General features: G+C 41.8%; 1 protein-coding gene across 5 annotated transcripts in view; it reads right to left on the bottom strand.

Annotated features, from left to right (window-relative positions):
* The window catches only part of arb2a (ARB2 cotranscriptional regulator A), a 142,880-nt gene that overhangs the window by 115,169 nt on the left and 5,958 nt on the right, over positions 1–21,753 (bottom strand). For 4 of the 5 annotated variants that reach the window (XM_020594637.1, XM_020594638.1, XM_020594640.1 and 1 more), the window contains 3 exons: positions 21,259–21,359; positions 12,047–12,112; positions 10,313–10,504 (listed from right to left, as the gene is read on the bottom strand). In XM_020594637.1, coding sequence (XP_020450293.1) covers positions 10,313–10,504; positions 12,047–12,112; positions 21,259–21,359 — 359 coding nt within the window. Of the gene's footprint in view, positions 1–10,312; positions 10,505–12,046; positions 12,113–21,258; positions 21,360–21,450; positions 21,498–21,753 lie in introns of all 5 variants that reach the window. The other variant, XM_020594641.1, reaches the window with a different exon arrangement.

Raw genomic sequence — 21,753 nt, 5'->3', positions numbered from 1 at the left:
AGGAGTGGCTCCGTAAGAAGCATATCAAGGTTCTGGAGTGGCCTAGCCAGTCTCCAGACCTCAATCCAATACAACATCTTTGGAGGGAGCTTCAACTCCGCGTTGCTCAGCGACAGCCCCGAAACCTGACAGATCTAGAGGAGATCTGTGTGGAGGAGTGGGCCAAAATCCCTGTTGCAGTGTGTGCAAACCTGGTCAAGAACTACAGGAAACGTTTGACCTCTGTAATTGCAAACAAAGGTTTCTGTACCAAATATTAACACTGATTTTCTCAGGTGTTCAAATACTTATGTTCAGCAGTGCAAGACAAATAAATTCTTTAAAAATCATACAATATGATTTCCTGAATTTCTTTTTTTTAATTCTGTCTCTCAGAGTGGGAATGCACCTACAATGTGAATTTCAGACCCCTCCATGATTTCTAAGTGGGAGAACTTGCAAAATCGCAAGGTGTTCAAATACTTCTGTTCCTCACTGTATGTGACTGTGTGTGTTTTGTCACTGTCACTGTGTTTCTGGGTGTGCACCATGGTGTACTGTGTTTTGAGCTAGGGTTGACATTCATTTGACTGACATCGGGGGCGACAGCAGCACAGTGGCATATGGTAACCGCCTGCTAACCGCTAAAATTTGACATCAGCGCAAACAAGTCAGCCAAGCGTGGCATAGTGTGCTCCTAAGAGGTTTAAGGGATAGGCTGTCAGCATACGGTGGGATAATAAAACCTATCACAAGCAACATAATACCAGATACAGGGAAGGAGAGCCAGACCAAATACACAGGTCGGTGTTAATGCAGATGAAACCAATGATAAGTGACACAAAAAATTAATAGATAAACTATGTTCTAAACATGTTGTGTGGTTGATGTGCGGTGATCTCAGCATTCTGTGGCATCACACAAAGTGAAAACATGAAGAGGAACATTCAGACAGAGATGAGTGCCTTATACCTGACATTAACATGAGTCTCACACCCAGAATCTGTTTACATCTCTTGAAACTGGATTATATTCACACCTGGCTTTGACATGCCTCGTTAGTATTTACATGAAAATACAACTTCTATTTCCTTAGCCAAAATACAGATTGCCACACATGTCACTTCTTTGCATAATATTTATATGGAAAGTGACAGTAAATACATTATCTTGTTCGTCATCCTCAATGAGCTTGCCAATTTATTTGTTAAAAGTAAGGCACAGAGCATTCTGCAGCCTTTTTTGCATGTGCATGAGCTCCATTCTATTTCTCTCTGTGTAGCTTTTAAAAAGGCACTGCGTTTTCAGACGAAACCTAACACATTTTTGAAGTCCAAAAGTGAGATGGATGACCACACCTCCAATGTCCTTACTTATGCATAGGGTTTGCAAGCATTTTTACTCCAAAGCTCAACCCAAGATGCACGTTGATGCCTGTTGTACAGTGCACACAGATGTACACAGTTATCCACTGACCCAGTGAGCTGCAGAAGACAGAAGAGCTGCAGACAAATCTGAGCACTGATGCCATCTCTCTCTCTCTCTCTCTCCTCATTGTCTGTCTCCCTTTCTTTTGCACAGACACAAAAGCACACGTATCTCGAAACACTGAGACACCGCCGTCAGTGACATGATCTGATGTAGTGAAATGTACATTTCACATCCACAGAGAATGCAGGACAATATCAGTCACAAAAGACAGATAAGGCTTCAAATAAAGATTCCATCTTTGATGTCTAGTCACATAAGAGGCAGAAAAACACAAAGCAGACAGCCACAGGACACTAACTCATGTATGGGTAAACACAGATAAAACCGCAGGCTCAAACAATATATGATATATTACTAATCATCTATATATGACAAATAATCCAGTGAACAAAATGACTGAAGCTGAGCTGGCTTAGATGTCTGAATAGAATCCTGTTGTTTCCATAAAACTACTGGAAAAAAACTCTGCCTCCAAAACTACATTTTAAATGTCTGCAGAAAAAGCAGAGCAGCCCTCCAGCATCTATTTTCATTTTGAAACAGAGAGCCGGCACTAAAACTATTAACAGAAAGATTTGTTGTTGTTTGCCTCTAACCCTAGCGTATCCCTTAGAACCTTGGTAACCCCTATTTAAGTGCTGATTTTCCTCTCATCGATCAAAGTGTGCTACATGCAGTCCAGGAGCATGACAATGGCACTGGAGAGCTTACAGCAAGTTTCAACTTTGACCCTAAGAGATGTACAGTTGTTGAATGTGTGTGTACACATATATGCCTGTGTGTTGTGTGGTGTAAATTCACAGAGGGTCACCAATGTGCTCACCACTAGCTCCCTGCAGAACACAATTTCCTCCTAGAGCCTCTGCAGCTCAGCACTTTTAACCTCTGCAAACCTGCTGCGATAAAGTATACATCTAAAATTTACAAGAGGATAAAAGAGCTTTTGCATGTGTGTGTTTGTGACTGCATGTAATATGAACTGATTGAAATACATATGGTATATTCACCCACCTGTATCCAAAAAGGAAGTACAAGCTGTTACATTACAGCTGTCAGGCAGTGAACATGCTGCTGCACTGGTTGACGTTTTGTCTAAAAGATTGGGGAGGTTTTTTTTTTTTCTGTGTGTGTGCGTCCATGTATTTTTTTTTTTATATGTGTGTGTGTTCGTGTGTGTATGGCCCACAGAAGAGTACTCCCAGTGAGAGAGTGAAAAGGTACCACACAGTGCCTGGGGCCCTCTGGAAGAGAGACTAAACAAGACCTTCCCATTGGGACGTTCACACACAGCCTCAAGCTGCAAATGACCTACTACCCACCTCACTCACACACACACACGCACGCACGCACATTGTGTTTCCATCACTTCAGGGGACATAACATTGACTTCCGTTAATTTCCTGGAGACTCACCTTAACCTTAATCATAACCGCTACATACCTAGCCCTAAACATTGCCCTAACCTTAAACTAAGTCATCACCCTAAAATGTAATGATTTACATTTGGTGGACATGCTTTTGGTCCCCATAAGGACACCGAGTCCCCACATTGTGAGTGTGTGAACAGACGTATGTCCCCGCAACATGAGTAACATCGGGCTACACAGTCTCACACTCACACACACACACACACACACACACACACAGACCGAGCCTTTTTGATGATACAGTTTGTTCATTTCAATTATCATACACATGCTCATAAATATACGCTCCCAAATAATGTTTCATAGTTGGATCAAAGTCTTCCTCTCTCATGATACTTTGTTTTTCATCCTCTTATTCTTTCCTTTCTCTAATCCCCCAAGCAACACAGTGGCATGAGCAGCCTGGTAACTGACACACCAAGCAACTCTTTAACGCTTTTTCAACTATGTGAATACATGGTATACATATGTGCACACACTGTACATGCAGATAATAAAATGTTCTTCTTTCTGACTGTATATAGACTACCGTAACAAATTGCTAGAGCTGCACTTTTCACATCCAGTTTCTGGATCTAGAGCAGTACTTCCCAAACTTTTTTAAAACTGTGACACCCCAGTGAAACAAACATGTGCTCATGTACCCTTTTAACGTGATGTCTCAGTAAATATCTAAAGCTTTATCAGCATTTTTAGGTTTATCTGCTGTGACAAATTTGTGCTAAAATGTTAAAAAAAGAGGACAACAACAACTGAAACAAATCTTTCCATATCTCTGGCCAGGTTTAATGACACCCCCGGGTTCCACAGCAGCCAGTGTGGGAACAGCTAATCTGAAGTGCTATGTTTAAAGTCACACTATCTAAATTGGATTGCTTTTAGAGGAGGAATCTTATAAAGAAATTTGCATGTAGTATGTGTGTACATCCAGGGGCACTATGAACAAAATAAAACCTCTCTGCACAGTAGAATTGCCAGACCCAATTTACTGTAACTCTGAAAGTGAAAAACAAACACTTCCTGTGTTTATAGAGGCCAATCAACACTTATTAACACCACTAAATCCACTGTGTGTTTTCCCTTGAATCTCTGCTCTTAGTCCAAATTTAAAAAGTCATAATGCATGTTCCCTCTTACACACTTGTGTAAATTATGTATCTGGCAGATTTGTACAGGATGCAAATTACTGTACAAGTGCCACTGGTAATTACAATAATGACAGGACCTCCCTAACGAAAATTCATTTAAAATGGGGCAAAGAACATGTCCTACACCAGTGACTTACAGAAACAATAATCACAACCATGTAATATGACCTACACTGTGCGTTTAGAAAATACTTCAAAGCCATTGTAAACTGTCATTCTCATTCATCAGTCTTGTGAAACAACAGCCTGTATGTTTCCTTCAAGGAAGCCTGAGGATGAACACATCTTCTTCATATCATTCTGGGACTGACAAATAAAGGCTCTCTGCCAAGAGAAACTCAATGAGACCACAATCAATATACTGCTACAAGGTGTGCACACACACACACACGCACGCTACACAGATAGAGGATGATGTACGATTACCTGGAGCACATAACAATCAGCTGCATGCTTATACAGTATGCATACACTCACATACTGCATGTGCACGTACACACACATGCTCACATACTGACTGAAAGACACTTAATATGCAAATTTTTTCACAACAGGGAGAGCACTCCATTGTTCATCTGGACGAAGGGGGCCAGAGAGATAGATAAATAGGTCTCTAGATATATAGCTCGGACCTCAATTGATGAGATTTCACATACAGCATTAGCAGTGCTGTTAGGACAGGGAATACCACCACAAAATAATGTTTTCTCTGCTTCTGATCAATTTTTAATTTGGCCCGTGCAGCCAAGCCCTTGGCGGAACTGGCCCCGGTAATTATGGTGGGTTATTGACAGCTCCCTTCCCGCGGGAGGCTATTTAAAAAAGGTTTAACCCCAGAGCAAGTCCAGGCCCCACACCCACCTTTGAAGGTGTCAAGTGCATTGATCTGAGCTGCGGGATGTGCTGGGACCTTCCCACCTGGAGGTGTGTATATGCCTGTGTGTTGCTTACAGGGCAACTATTACAAGGCCATGGCAGACATTCAGTAACATGTTTTGACTTTTACACAAGCGCACCTATGTGCGCGCACACACATGAACAAACTGTCCACTGGCTAAACCTGGCTAGCTGGATGGAATGATACTGGCCTGACTTCTGGAGCCACCTGATGCCCCAAGACACACTGCACAAACACTGTATGTCTTACACACACAGAGATATACACAGGGGTGGGGACTAATGAGAAAGGAGCAGAAGGAAGAATGGTGATTGGAGAGACAGAGAAAGAGAGAGAGGCGACAGAGAGATATCCTCACACAGGGAAATGACACAACACAGGAAAATGCCAGAGTGTGAAACCGATGTTGAAGAAGACATCATCCAGCTATAAAAAAAAGAGGGGAAAGAAAAAGAGGATTTCAGTGTTTGAGTTTGTCTGCCTCGCTGCCCCCTTTCAGCCTCCCATTGAAATTCTGGGCAGATACAAACCCCTAGGCTTTTGACACACTTTTGAAAACACCACACCCCCTCTTTCTTTCCAGTGGGTCTCCAGTGTCGAGCTGACTCACTATTGAGAGAGAGAGAGCAAGATGGAGAGGAGGAGGGTGAGAAGGAGGGGATAAATTACAGGAGGTGTAGATCTGTTTTGTGTTAACAACTTCCATTAACATGTCTATAGCTGAGCAAAATTATTGATCATCTGGAAATATTGAAAATGAATGGAGAATTCTACCCCAGATGAATACAAAGTATTTTATTCAATGACTAAAGTTGTCTGTGAAATTGAAAAATATGACTGCAGGAGAAGTCAAGGGAAATAAAGCTAAGAAGTGATGTAAAGTAAAGGAAATATTTTTGAAAAAAGAAAATTTTGCCTTCTTGAAGCTCCGCTACGTTGTTTCATGGTGAGATAAGTGCTACAGCAGAGCTAACACTGATCCATGTGTTTTCTTTCAATCTGGACACAAACTTACAAGCTGAACTCCAGCAGCTACTCGAACTAATGATTCCACCTTTCAATATTCCTTCCTTGCTCAGTTATTCTGGCTATAACCTCGCCATCTACACTCTCTCCCTCCCTTGGCACCCCACCCTCCACTGCCACCATCTCAGTCTTTGGATGCAGAGCAGTGACAGGGCCAGAAGGTAATGATACAGCTGCCATGATGCAACAAGCAGACCTTTCGACTGTCAGGAATTGAAATCATGAAGGAATAAGCTGTCATTAAGAGGCCCTCTCCCAGTAGTGGAGCTGTCAGACGCCTGTCTTCTGCCTACTCTCTCTCTCTCCCTCTCTATTCTGCCACCTCTCCTCCACCAGTCCCACCCCATTTACAGTCACTCCCACGTCCTCCTCTCATTTCTCTCTGCTTCAATCCTCTCTATGCCCCTTTTCTCTTCTGTCCTCTTCCAACCAATCATAACCCTTCCCCTCTTTGCACTCTCCACAACTTCCCATTTCAGTTTCCTCTTTTCCACCTCTTTTCCCCACTATCTCGTTGTTGCCGGAGCAACCTCCTCTCACCTGTCATTTTACCTCTAGGCTATAGGAATAGCACTACTTCCATGCCCGCGCACACACATGTACATAAAGTCAGCATACATGAGACCAGCACACTGCACAAAGATTTCCCTTAACCCGCTGTTACTGTACACACTGCAGCAAATGCCACAAGTGTATTCTCTGCCTGATGTGATGCATTTGTATCTATGTCGGTGTGTCTGTCTGTATGTTTTCCTCTGTATGTACATCTATGTGTACATATTATAGGCTTATCTTTAATATATACATTTGACCAGCTTATTAATGTGTCATCATCATATAATAGCATAGTGGACATGGAAAGCTAAGCCAGGTGATGGGGTGAAAAAGGAGTAAGTGACAGGCTGCCCCATGACTCACTCTAGAATATGTTTGTGTGTGTGTTTGTGTGACGGGCCTGATTAACTAGTGCAATCAGCTATTTTTCCCACAATCCCCTGATTGGTAGCGGTGATCCCATCGGAAGACAGGAAAGGCTGACTCGAGCTTCCAAGGATCATGGCTAAGAACTGCAGAGTCGTGCTTTAACACAGGTGCAAGCCCACAGACATGCACTGTATGCACACACACCACAGTTGTCCTACATCAAATTAAACACTGTGCCTCCGTGTGTGTGTTTGCATGTGTGTTCATGTGCTTTGCAAAGCCACAAGCTCCCCCCATATTCCCCCAATTGCACTCCAGCTGACCCTCTGCTGCAGGCATTGAATTTCCAATCAAATTCCCATGAGTAACCTTATGTGAGCTGGACTTGAGGCAAAGCATTCTTTCCACAAAACATTTTTGGAAAATGCAGCCTAATAACAACAGTAACACATATACTTAAAATATCAACATTTGACCTGACATGGCACTGTGTAACTGTCATGGCACCAGAGTTGCTACACAGCTTCAGACTATTATAATGACCTACTTACAAATAAGTTTGCAAACTAAACTTTTTAGGGTTTTGATTTTCACATAGTTTCACACTGCTGTGAATCACTACTCTATTCCCAGTTACTTTTTAATAAGGTTAACAGTATAGTTAACAGTATAACGTGCTGGTAGTAAGCTAGTCACTCGGCTAAACCAGTTAGACATACAGTGTGCCTCTATGCATGTTTGCCTTTGTGCTGTATTACAGATGGAAGGCAGCATCATTAAAAAGTATGAAAGGATTTATCTGTCAAAATGATGAATTAGTAGCTTTTCCCAGTATATGAGTTAACCAAATGAGATGTTTGAGGGTAAATGAATGGAGTACAATGTGTAACTGCATCCCAAGAAAGTGTAAAACTATCTTTATAGCTACTTCATGTAAAATATCTATAATATAATCTAAATAACTGTCTATGTAGAAATATAGATGTTAGTATATATTACTGAATAAATGTACTGTAGGCTTACTATTTCAGTTTTCATTGTTCAGAGGAAAAGAACCTTTAAAATCAGCTAATAATATGTTAGATTCAGACAAAAAAACCTATGTCTTACTTCAGATAGTAACTGTAACTCATGTACAAGCATTTCAAAAGACATCACCACAATTTTTATGGTATGACATAATAAACCACTAACATGCTCATAATAGATGCAGACAGAATGAACTGTAAATGTGTGAGCCTGTCTTTTCAGTGCACACACAGAATAGAAGCCCTGTGTGAGGTAAATGCCTGGATGATGATTTGTCAGGGTGCAAGAACATGATTTCTTGTTTACTATGATGAATGAGCAACACTTACACTACAAACACCATGTCCTCTATATCTAAGCTGTCACTTTGACTCTGCAACACAACTCTGCCTTCTCCAACTGTAATACCAGCCAGGGAAAATTATAAAAGAGAGTTTGGGGGTACCTGAATCATCCTTTAAGCGCACACATGGACACACACACATGCAATCCAAACCTCTCCCGTCACTGGACTCAGCAGGAGAGGGTTTTACACAGCAGTGAAAGTCTTTATGGCATTCAGATGGACCGAATGAGGGAACGAGGGGGAGAGGGAGAGCAGGATCTCCCCTGAGTCAATTTGAACAGTGGGCCGATGAAATTACACAGGTAGCTGTGGCCAGTCTGACAAATGAGCCCAGAGATGGGGATGAAAATAATAAGACAGGCAGAGCCACCTTTTGCTTGCTGACGCACTTACATGTAAGCTCATATGTTATCATGTAGCAGCAAAAAAAACAAAAACAAAGGAAAAAATAATCTATATTTTGCATTATACTGTTCTCTCTCAGTTCAGTCCCCCATGACCATACATATACCACACAAGAGTCATGCATCTTACCAATGCCTAAATGTTTTCTTGTGTAATCATAATCATGTTGAGGAACATGCTTCATTTCACTAAGAAGATAATAACAAGCCTCAATTCTGGGTAGGAGACTGTACAGTAAAGTAATAAAGTCTATGTCTGCACCTGTGAATGAATGCCTGCTTGTTATTATTTTCCCTAGCGATTATTGCCTTGGCCAAGTTGGAGGTAATGTTTTCACTGGTGTCTGTTTGTTGGTTGGTTGGACTTTTCAAAGCCTAACTCATGAAGCAATGATTGGATGTGGATGAATTTTTTTTTTTGGAGAACTAGGGTGTGGCCCACGGAACAATCAATTAGATATTGGTGCTGACTCAGCTCATCAACATTCAGACCCAGGAAGGAGATAGGGTCAATTCATAGTTTTCATGTGACTGGGACAGTGCCCTTGAAAGCAAGAAACCCTTCCACCATGACGGATAACACTGGACACTCTAGAGAACTACAGCACAGGCCTAACTTCCTAGTTATGTTCTACTTAAGGGCTTATTGTAGAAACAAAGAGATCCAATTTGCACCTAATAGCCGTTATTTTTATCTTTCTGCCCAAATTTTACTGCTCGTGTTATAAATCTACTCCAGAGAGAAAAAGCAGCGGTGGTTGAGCGAGCTAGCGTGTGAAAAGAAGAGGGAGTGGTGCTAGCAAAACAAATCACGCAAAACAAATGTTAGTTTCTGATTCATTCATGTTAATTAAATTCTAAAGCGCAAGTAAACACGGCCACATCTTTGCACAACCCTGCGGGAAGGATTTTATGTGAGTGCTGTCAAAGCACAGGCTTCCTGTCTGCCCTGCTGTGGTCTCTGCCCTGCATTTTATGTGTGTAACAGCTCCGCACTCGGTCAAACAGACAGACACACAACTCACATTATGAGGGTCAAACCATCAAGGAAATATTGCTTTTAGCTGTAAGAGCATAATAGGGAAACTGAGCTGCCTTGGTGGAGGTTTGTGCTCTCTGAGTGCCGTCTAGTATGGTGCTGTGCTGAAACTGTTGATGACCACGGGACAAAGTCTCGTTTCCACTCCACACCTGTATGAATTCTACAGTGAAGTTAAACTGAACCGAGTTGATGCAGTACATTCAGAGTCTTGGGTATGAAAGCGCACAGAAATAACAAATTACTGACAATCACATTCAAAGCTCCAGTCAAACACAAGAAAACAAAATGCCATAACACTGCTTCTGACTCTGCCACAACAGCTTCACAGTCCCAAATATTCAAGCTTTCCATTCAAATTAGTGCACGTTGAACTTGTCACACCAGTATCCCATCAGGGTAACCTTTTTTACTTAAACACAACAAAGACAGTATAATCTCTTTGAAAAGGAAAAACAAGAGATAAGAAAAATAAAAACAAAGCATTTCATACTGGCTGCTCAATAAATAAATCTATTAACATTTTATGTGCAACATTCTCAGTGTATTCAACCCAACAAATTATCTTGAACTTCTTTTGATGCTTTTGTTATGTCCCTACCTCCACGGCTTTGGTGATGAAGGGGATCTGTGTCCCTGAGTCCAGGTCCTGGTTGATAATGAGTCTGCGGGCCCACTGACCTGCCCGCACCACGCCACTGCCCTGGATCAGCACCAGGAGCTTGAGCGGGTTGGACAAGGCATCTGGGCTCAGGTAGATAAAACTGGTGGGTTCACCTTCAGTAGCATCCACCTAAACATTCAGGAAATCATGGGTCACCATGTGTCAGTTATGTACTTTGCTACTCAGAAAAAAAAAAGATATATTTCCCAAAGATGATTTATTTTTTAAGCTGCTGAATGTGTGTTGGATAGAATTTCATAAACTTTGAACTTAAAAATAAATTTCCATAAAACAGCAGCAAATGCAAAAAACAATCAGATACTGAGTTTATTAGAGCTTTGATTTCTGTTTCAAAGAATTGTCTGATAATGATTATGAAGAGTACATTTCTTGTGCAAAATGCATGAGTTTAAGGAGAAACAGTCTTCTCTTTTGTACCCTTTGAAATTAAAAAAGTTTATATCCATTAGTATACTAATCATCAATAATGATGATTAAAAACAGCCATTGTATGATTAAACTGAGGCAGAAAGTAATAAAGACGGGGAGAGAGTGAGTAGGTGAGTGTTTGTGTGTGTTTGTGTGTGTGTGTGTGTGTGTGTGTGTGTGTGTGTGTGCGTGTTTTTTCCCCAGCCACATCCAGTGCGTCTTTGCATCCCTCTCAAGTATGCCTGCAAGAATCTCTAAGGAGACAAACACTGTCCGTAAAAGCCATGGGTGGCAGCTGCAAGAACTTAATCCAAGCAGACAAAGAGAGCCGAGTGGGGGAGAAAATCTTACTCTTTATTCTCTTGTGCTCCCTCATTCTCTCTCCTTATACTTGGCTGTGGTTAATCTTCTTAAAATCTGCGGTCACAAGTTCAATGCCACGCAGGTGGACAGACCTAACACTAACACACAAATACACACATGCCATATACACACAGGCGGGTGGGCAGCAGAAAAGCAGAACAGAGCAATTTTCCAGAGGAATAATGAGATAAATAGGCCAGGCAGATAAACCGGTAAAAGTGTATGGGGGCTAATGAAAGGCGCTGAGTCCCTGGCTAGGTGATTTATGGACACTGTTAGCACTAGAGCTAACGCTGCTATGCTTCTAAACACTAGCACTGTAAATGCAGCCTGAAAAATGACCGCAACTTTTGCAAATAGAAAAAGTACGGGGCTGGATGGGTAAAGGGGGCTCAAAAAGGGACAAACAGGCATCCAACAACAAATAAAAGGGATCAACTGTATGCACCGAGCCTGGATGAGCCTTGCAAAGAATAACTCCATGATGGCAGAGTAGAAAGTCCCCTTCAGTGCAAATGAATGCAAAACAGATTACGCATCAGCACACTGCTCCTCTGCGCCTTTGAAATGACACGTCACAATACAGTTAATTTGTTGAGGAGACACTTTTGCACAAAGGATGTGGGAAGTGGAGGGGATAATAAAAAAGGAGTGAGTAAAAGAGAAACTGAGTGAGACAGAAAGAGAAAGACAAAGACTGATAGAGAAGTGAGGAGCGATGACTCCTCACAATCCCCTTTTCTTTATTTTTTAAACACTCGATATCATAATCATAGTCTAAAGCTGAAGCATTTATGTCAATTTTCATATTTAATACTCACTTTAATCTTCAAGGGCATAAATCAAAGAGGAAAATATCTCTTCACTCGGCGTACTTACTGGCAGGATTGCTTTAGTCATGTTGCACTTTTTCTCTAACAGCTCATAAACATACTGAGTGATGATCTGGAGAGGAAAAAGACAGAATACAAACACAGTCAGACACTACACTGATAAAGCAGTCTAATGCAATTAATATTTTCATATTGCTGTTGATACAAATCCCTCCAACAAAAGCCAGCTAAACCCAACGTGTATGTGTGAACAAGTAATCGCAACCATTGTCATGCTTGCAAACAGAATAAAAACCACTATTCAAAACCCTTGTTTGCCCTCTGGTGTGTGTGTGTGTGTGTGTGTACTTGAGTTACTTGAAAGGGTTTGGATTGTACTGTGTGTGTGTGAGAATGAGACTGTAGTGAGAGAGCTGAGTGCTGTAAGTGCCAGGAGAGGAAATCTCCTGTACAAGCAAAGGGCTGATGTAAGTTATGTTTATCCCCGCAGCCACACTAAAGAACCTTGTATACCGAGTCATCCCAACCCCAGGCCAAGCCTTTCATGGTTCAGCGATATTAACAACTTTCTTCTCCATTTTCCTATTTTTTCTTTCCTTCTTTTCTCCTCCCCACATCCTGAGAACAGAGAGACACGCTTTGTGGAACAGATATCGATTTTTGATCGGAGGTGAACAAAAGACAGAAGAGTTATAACAGCGACAACAGATGACAAGCACACCACCAATTGCAGGGAACTATGCTGGAGTCATTGTGGTGTTGTGTTGATATTTCCCAACACAGGTCCAGTCATAGATTCCACGTTCTGTACATGTCACAACAAAACAATAATGGGCAGATGGACCTGGGCAACAAAACAATAATGGGCAGATGGACCACAGGGAGAGCTGAGAAACATGCTGTCCTGCTCTGCTGTGAAGTCTCACTTTGCTTAGCTCTTGAGGCATCAGTCTTCCTAAATCAGGAAATCAAAGGCCAGGAGTGGTGTCACGGCTACAAAGCACGAGTACATGAACCCCAGTCACGCTCTGTAGTCAGAGAACAACCAACTGACTGACCCCAAACACAAAGCCTAACCACAAACAAGGATCAACCAGAAACTGTCATGTCTCACAGCAAAGAGTGGCATGATGTCACTGATATGTGCAAAGGGGGAAAACTGAGGGGAAAAGCTACAGTATATTGAGATTTAATAACAACAGGTTAAGAGACACTTGCACATTAAATGCTAATCAGGTTGGGTCATTTAAAACATCTGCACAAACATTTTTAAAAGGCATAGTTTATAACTTGGCTGTTAGAAGATTTTTAGAATATCAGTACACACAATCAGCAATTGTACAAAGAGTCTTGGTACAAACTGGAGACATTCACAAGCCATTACTTTGTCTTTGGAGCCAATCAAAAGTAATGGTGCTTTGTGTATAATGACCAGAGGTGTAGTACTGCAGCTAATGGCAACAACAAAAGCAAGGAAGCTAGACTTAGTGAAACTAACATGACGATATTTCTCAAAGTTCCTTGGAGAAAATGTCTTCACTGCTGATGTGATTAATGCAAAAATGTAATGGATCAGTATCAGAAAGTAAGGGGAAAAACTGATGGTTCTGCTTAGCTTCTGTAATTTCTGATACACACAAAACAAAATTTTCTTTGAACAAAGCTGTGAAATGTCAACTACAATACAATGAAATTATGTTGTAGTGTATGTTCCAAACTTCATCCAATTTCTAAAAGGCATGAATTTGAACAAAAAGGCCAAATGCAAATCAAGAGTAATCGAACATCAAAAGTAGACTCTCGTGATATTTAATAACTGGCCCAAAGACACTCAACACTAACTTAATTTACTGCTTTAAAAGCAAAATGCAAGCAGAACATTACACAACAGACACATATTAGCAAGACGACCAATCACAGGCCAGCAGACGGACTAAATGAGATGATCAATTCTACCATTTGACCTTGCGAAGAGGGGGAGGGGGGAGGCTAGAGGTACTAAAACCAAACCACCTCACCCCAACCCGCCAAACCTCCAATAGCTAATTCACTAAAATGTCAGCTGGTCTGATGAAGACTAAAATGATTCTGGGCCTCAGTATGATAGTGTTTAATGACATCAATAAGCCTCACAGGAAATTTCATTTGTACAGCGTTATTTGTTCAGTGCCTCAGGTGGCTCAAGAACCATCTGATATAGAATAAGGAGTGAGACTGATGAGGAACAAGAGAAGACAGAAAAAAGTGCAAAGAATGCAAGAGTCTCACTGCATGAATGTATTTCCCCTGATAAAAGGATACCCCAGATCATAAATAAGATCAATTACACATGCTTGTACTGTATATACCATCTGGCTGTGTGGTCATCTGTGTGTACTTATTTCATGATATAAAGTACAGTCTGATGACCTTCCAAGCCAATAAGATCCATATCCACCCAAAGTAAGAGTTGAACCAGAGCAGTATTTTAATGGCTCAAAATCTAAAACTGATTTAGAAAAAAAAATGGCACAGACCCAGACCTGAGGTATAAAACTCAGAAACGTCCATCGGACAAATGTGCTGATGCACACATAAAGCCAGCCTCCTTCTGTGTGGGCCTCTCGGTAGCTGATCAGTACAATAAGAAAAGCCTTTTTGTCACCTAATTACCAATGTGTTATTAGTGCTTTAATGAAATGCCTGCAGGAAGCGACGCTGAATGCCTGCATTGTCGGCATCAGACGATAGGAGAGGCATGAGGAGTGGATTTGGCAAATAATATTAAGACGCAAAGACAAGGGAAAGGGAGGGGGGAGGAGAGAAAAGTAAAATAAAAGCAACCTAAATCAATAGGTTTCATGACCACAAACACGCATACAATGTCCTTATCTGCAGCAAGTATGTAATATGATTCAGGCTGACAAGATATGGGTGTAACATAAAAATATAAAAAGTGGTTGGTTAAGTCCCAGACTGCACAATTCATCTCCAAAGACATAATCCCCCCCTGCAGAAACACATAAACAGAGGGACAGTTTGCAAATACTTGTAACACGCTTTGGAGTAGAGAAACAAAGTCAGCCTCCACTTATTAAAAAGATTTTTTAAAAAAGGGTGAACGTAGATTCAGAGTTGTCTTCTAGGACAGCTGGATGAACAGCAGCGAGCTTTCTACATGGACAAGAGAGAGATCATGGGAGAGTATGAAACAGACCTGCAGCTGAGGTCACCTCTCTGTCTGTTCTTTGTTTGTACAGAGGAAGTTGTGGCGGTGAAGCAACAAGAGTGGGATCAAGGAGGAAGGAAGGGACTTAGAGGAGGGCTCAGTGGGAGGAAATAAAGAAGACAAGAAGGGAGAGATGGAGATCCCCAGGAGCTAGAGTCCTGTGCCAGCTCCAACTGCGGTGAACAGCTGAGAGGAGTGATGGAAGAGGGGGAGAGAGAAGAATACAGTATGTGGCCTTGATACGAGGGACTTTACTGTACATGGGTGGGCTGTGACATCAACTTCTTGCAAACCTCAGGTCATTCCCATAATAATGTCTTCATCACTCTCACTAACATATCAGCCCAAGGTCTTAATGAAGTTGATATATTTTTACTTCTTGCTACAGACAGAGAAAAAGACCTCCCACGTTAAGTGTGCACATCCGCCAGTTAATGTGAATGTGTGTCTGTGTGTCCTCTCACTGATTGCAGCAGTCATGCTGGCTTGCCTGACTGCACCTTAGGCGATAAGGAGATGAGCCTTTCTGGGCTCACACAAAACAAGAGAACCGGGACAGGAAGTGAAGATCCAGAGGTGGGAAAGACGAAGAGTTGAGGCTCTGTATGTGTCCGAGCAATGAAGCCACAGAGTGGTTTTAAGGCCTTTTTGAGGTTTCCAGTTTTGAGTTTCCAGAAATGTGACTGGAACAATTTCAACCATTTACACTACTGGGGCCTATGAAGCCACACTGGTTTATCTGATAAACTATCTCAGAGTGTCAGCCATGTGCACAAAGAGGCTCACATACTGTACACACACACACACACCTCTTGTCTCTCTAGTCCAGAACCCTCTCCAAAAGCCACTTAGCCATAAAAACCAGAGAGCAAGAAAAGATATCAAAGCTGTTTATATAATGAAACTGAGAGAGCTGCTCCATGCCGTATCACTGACTGCACCCAGGAAAGCAGTCCTTCTCTAAAGAATAGGGGAAGAAAAAAAAGAAGACGACCCCCCCCCGAACAATGCAATATAACAACAGAAAGACTCTGCAAATGAGAGAGAGCATGAGTCAACAGAAAGGTTGTTTATTTTAAGGCAGCCTTGTGTTCAAAAAGAAAGGGGTATTAAAATAGGGTCTATTGTTGTGAATTTGTGATCTGTCAGTCCATATGGGAAACAAAGGGAGAGAGAGTGGTATAATTCCCATGAGGTCTCTGTCATTCTTCTGTCAATGGAAAGAGGGCTCTGCAGGGGAAGAGAAAGTTCTCAGACACAGACAGACAGACTGTTTACAGTGTAGATATTCCCCTCTCTCACTCTCCGCCCTCCCTGCCTTACTTATTCTAATGGCATCGTAATGACCTCCTCAGGTGTTAACAGAGAAGCTGGCAGAGGGCTAATTTAAAGCAAAGTACTGGGCGCCGGTGGTAGTGACAGATGCCAGTGTAACTACCAACCCTCCTATCTATTCTCTAACACCTTACCCAACACCCCACCAACACCTCCCACTGTCCAATTCCCTTCTCTTTCATCAACTCTAATCCACCTCACTCACTCCCTATAACCATTTTTGTCTGACTGTGTCTGCCTCCTCCTCCTTGCTCTCAGCAGAAACTGCAGCAGCAGTGTTTAAGCGATTTGGGAATGGAGACGTGATGCCAGTCAGTGAATCAGGGAAGACAGCTGTCATTTATAGTCTCTCTTTAGAGAGACCCCATTAGCTCCCCAACAAAATGGTCCAGAACTGGTATGGGGCTTCCTGGTACTTTAAGCACAGTACAGAGGCCTGTCTTCAGGGTAGGCTTGACACAACACTTCATGACTGCACCATGAATTTTTATTGTTAACAGCAGCACCACAAGCTAAAAATATAATCGTCCCTTATTGTTATTTATCAGTAAGGGCTCAAATGTTTACCACATTTCTGTGGAGAAAAACATTTTGGGAGATCACCCTTATACATTACATACAGTATATATAAAAAATAAATACTATCTCATACAGGTGCATCCAGTAGGGGACACAGGGAGGACATGTAAACTCCACACTGAAAGGCCCCGGGTCATCGAGGAGCCTTCTTGCTGAGGTGAAAGCGCTATCCACTGCGCCGCCATGCCACTATGACATAATATGCTCATCATGATTTATCATTACCAAAGAAAATTCTCTTGCCATTTTCCTCAGTGTTTTGCTCAAGGGCACTTCAGTAAGGCCTTACACCACAGCAAGCTGGGGCACCACTATGACAACAACCAGCACCCATAATGTGGAAACAGGAAGAGAAACAGGATAAGAGAGAGACAGTATAAGACAGTGTAAGAGACAGAGAGAGAATGAGAGATGAAGAGAGAGAAAAGGAGAGGGAAAGACAGCTTTCTAATTCAGCCATCTGGCTAGCTTTACTTCATTATAATAATCTGTCTGTGTGTGTATGTGTGTGCGTTTACAAATTTGTGAGTGCCTTCCATTCCACAGATGCAGGCAGAGCAGAGAAGAATCCTCATTTATTAACAGCTTAATAGAGCTCCATCTGGACCAGACCCTATGCTTGTCTTCTATCAGAGAGATTCATCACCGAATCACAGGAATTACACTACAACTGACACCTACACAGGCTGAGGTGACCCCGCTGCACTGAGCAACACCATGCAGAGAGCATGGACAGTATTACAGCTGTAATACAGCCACTTTAAAAAACATTCAGAGCCAACAACAGAAGATATCACTACACCAGCAGCCTTGGTTTGAGTAACACTTAAGTCTGAATATGACAAAGCAGAATACAAAAGGACGAACATAATAAAGAATGCATTAGACCCATGCAAACATTTGCAGAATGGGGTTAATTGGAAGAGAGAGATGCTATAAGTCAATGCATTCAAAACATAGACCTCCCCCGATGCCCTTTCTTATGTTATTGCCATACCTTCAGACTACAAAGATATAAAAAGGCATCTGTGAGTGAGCTGACTGTAGGTAAAAAAAACTGGATGGTTTTGTCCCACTGTATGCCTGCACTTGTGCTCAAAAAGTACATTCAAAGTTCAATTTGTGTAATTTAATTGTTTTATTAACCTTCGTTTCTATTTCTTTTTTATGAACCTATCTTGTGTATGTCTCCAAGAGAGTAGTTGTAAGCTTGACGTATTTAGCCAATTTATGCACTAGTTTGATGTAAGCAATCAAACATGTACTGTATGACTTACCATGTTTATGTGCACTTCCAACCTTCTCTCTCTCTCTCTCTCTCTCTCCTGGCTGCAGTGGCTTGCACATATTTTTCAGTAGCTATGTTTTTGTTTTGTGCACCTTATGTCATTCTATTGCAATTCAACTTCCTTTGAGCTTGTTAAATGGCTACTATTGCATTGAGAACATAAACAAGGCCTACAAATTGGTAGACTATATGTTAGAACTTTATGGGTGACTGTTTTTCTCAGGTGGCCCATAGTGTCCAATCAAAGTGAACTGGTGCAGCTTCTTGGAAATCTCTCCACTGCATAGCATGAATACATGGCAAATATTTTGAATTTTTTTTTTTTAAATAATAAATGAACAGTAAAACTGATTAAATGCTCTCGTGCTGAACCCAAATTTTGTTCCCATCACTCTCTTTTTACTTGGAGGCCATCACACCATCATCTTCCTTCTCCTTCTTTCTATCGTCCCTCCATTCAGACGAGGCTGAAGTGCAAATTGGACATCTGGTGCTGTGATGTGTCTGACAATACAGCCGCCAACCCCCCGGCCCCGTCGCACACGTACACAGACACGCAAACGCATGTCTACACACACAGTCACACAAAATACAGAACTGTGAAGAAATAAAGACACTGGGAGGAAGAAAGGAGGGAGGGAGAGATGGACAGAGGTATGGCGGAAGGGAGGAAGAGCAGGAGGAAAAAATGTGAGTGAACATTAGGGGGCAATAATGCTGCCATTCTATTCACACTGCCAGGGGCAAACTCGTGCACTTACGTCCTTGTGCCATCTCTCACAGCTCTCAGGCTGAATTGTGACTAGTTCTCAAACTGTCTCAGGTGGCAGGCTGATAGAGGGCATTGGGGTGTGTTGTGGAGTGGTGTTGGCTCATAACAGGTCTGTCTGCATAGAGGCTTATTCTAGCTCTACCCTCACAACATCTGACAGTCTCTCATCCTCCCCGATTCAGAACTGAAAGTGAGGGATCGGAGAAAAGACTAAAACAAAGGGAGGAATTCATGCACAAATACATCTGCATGTGTCAACCAGATGGACGCAGTAATATACATGCAGGTACGCCTGTGTGACACACAATCTTAAACACACATGCAGAGGCAGACTAAGCGTCATAGCCTACTTTTACAACCAAAGGCAAACAGTTGTGTCTATTTATAATGAAGCATAGCAAAAAACAAAGCGGTATGAGAGAGGTACAGTAGTATTTTCTTGAATCATGTGTGAGCTAAAAACAACAGACAGATAATACTGTTTATTCAGGTAGTGCTTCCTTCTTCTCAGCCAGTTAATCTCCTGCACCAGAACTCAAACAGTACCTGTTCTCATTACACAAGCTCGTATGATAACTGATTGACACCATTTCATTTTTTTTTCTTCTCTAAAGACATTTTTTTTTTAATCACAGGATGAATAAAATTTGCATACATCCTGCTTGATGATTATTTGTCTTCTTCAAATCTTTGTTCCCCCCTGGATGTCTGAGTTCAGTAGGTTTAAATGTCTGTGTGTTCTTTAAGAAACTCTGCTTTTCTGCTACCAAATGTTTGTTTCTACAGCCTTTATAGATGCTGGTGGATTGTGCCTGAGCATGCAAAAGAAAGGGGTGGGGGGAGCCTTTACGGAAGACTGGCTCTCAAAGGAGCTACTGTATACCTGCATTAGAAATAATAAAAACACCCAGGTAATCCCACAAACGGGTCTATCACTTTGCTTTGAACTTCAAAGAATGCATGCAACAATTAAAAACAACATAGTAGGGGTCCAAATAAAAACAACAAATTACAAAAGAACATTTGTCTCATTATCTTAATGCACAATGCACATGGTGGTACTGTGGCAATGAATTAGAGGCGAACTTTAGGATTGTGAATGCTTGGATATTTGGTGATGCAGCTGGACAACCAAGGTACTTCATAAGAGCATCAATGATCTTCACCCAGAATCCTAGAAACCTTACAGCGTAAAGCATATGGCAATTTTACATGATCACATCATGTCTGTAAAAAAAGAACTAGAGCCTGTAACAGTCAATTAGCCTCCTCAAGCCTTAGTAAAAGTTTTATACTCTTCTGCAGTATGATTAGTCACATAATAACAATGGATAAAGCGCACACAGATTCACAAGGTTCTTAGACAAAATTATTATTAAAATAAAACAAAATTAAAATTATTAGAGAAATGTTAACTTTGACCGTTTGGTTTCCTTAAAACTACAGAAGTTGGTTTTGCTGTCGGACTATGTCAAACTGGCAAATATTTATGTCACACAATACTGTGCCACCTTGGCCTCGGGAATGCAACATTTTGACAACCTGTGAGATCAGGACATCCATCCATCCATCCATTCGTTTTCTAAACCGCTTAGTCCCAAACAGGGTCTTGGGGGGCTGGAGCCAATTCCAGCCAGCTGCGGGCAAGAGGCAGGGTACACCCTGGACAGGTCACCAGTCCATCGCAGGGCTAACACACAGACGAACAACCACTCACAGACACAATCACTCCTACAGGCAATTGAGAGATGCCAATCAACCTATGCTGCATGTCCTTGGACAGTGGGAGGAAGCTGGAGCACCCAGAGAGAACATGCAAACTCCGCACAGAAAGGCCCCGGGTCGGCCAGGGCTCACACCCGGAACCGTCTCGCTGTGAGGCAACAGCGCTAACCACCTCGCGCTGAAATCAGGATATATGAACATCGAAATATCTCAGGTTCCATGTGTGATAAGGGCCTATGCGCCATGTCTTTTTTGTCTTCTCTCCTAAGAATCGACAACCACTGCAATATTCAATATCGTTAATTTCATGTTTATATGCTTAGTATGCCAGTAGAAAAAGCAGTGTGTTACCTCTCCAAGAGCTTCATAGCGTTTCTGGTTCCAGCGGTGAAGATCCTCTCTGGCATTGAACACAAACGGTTCTCCTGTTATTATATGTCTGAGCTGACCGTCTGTGGGAGAGAGCCAGAATAAAAGAAGGAAAGACATCTGACACAGACACTTGCATATATAACCAGCCAAAGTTTGGACACACCTTCTCACCTTTTGGTTGTTCCATTCTTTTCTACACTGTAGATAAAACATTACAGCTATGGAATAAAACATATGGAATTATTCAGTAAGCAAAAAAAAAAAAAGTTAAATGACCCTAAATATGTTTTCAATTTTAGGTACTTCAAAGTAGCCGCATTTTACTTTAATAACTGATTTGGACACTCTTGGCTTTTTCTCCACCAGCTTCAGGAGACAGTCAGCTGGAATGCTTTTCCAGCAAGTTCCCACATATGCTCAGCACTTGTTAACTGCTTTTCCTTCACTCTGCGGGTGGCTATGGTTCAATGGGTA

This window comes from Monopterus albus, unplaced genomic scaffold (genome assembly GCF_001952655.1).
Source record: "Monopterus albus unplaced genomic scaffold, M_albus_1.0 scaffold23.1, whole genome shotgun sequence".
NCBI classification, from domain to species: Eukaryota; Metazoa; Chordata; class Actinopteri; order Synbranchiformes; family Synbranchidae; genus Monopterus; species Monopterus albus.
Note: the sequence above shows the minus strand (reverse complement) of the source record. Positions and strands in the feature narration are given on the sequence as shown.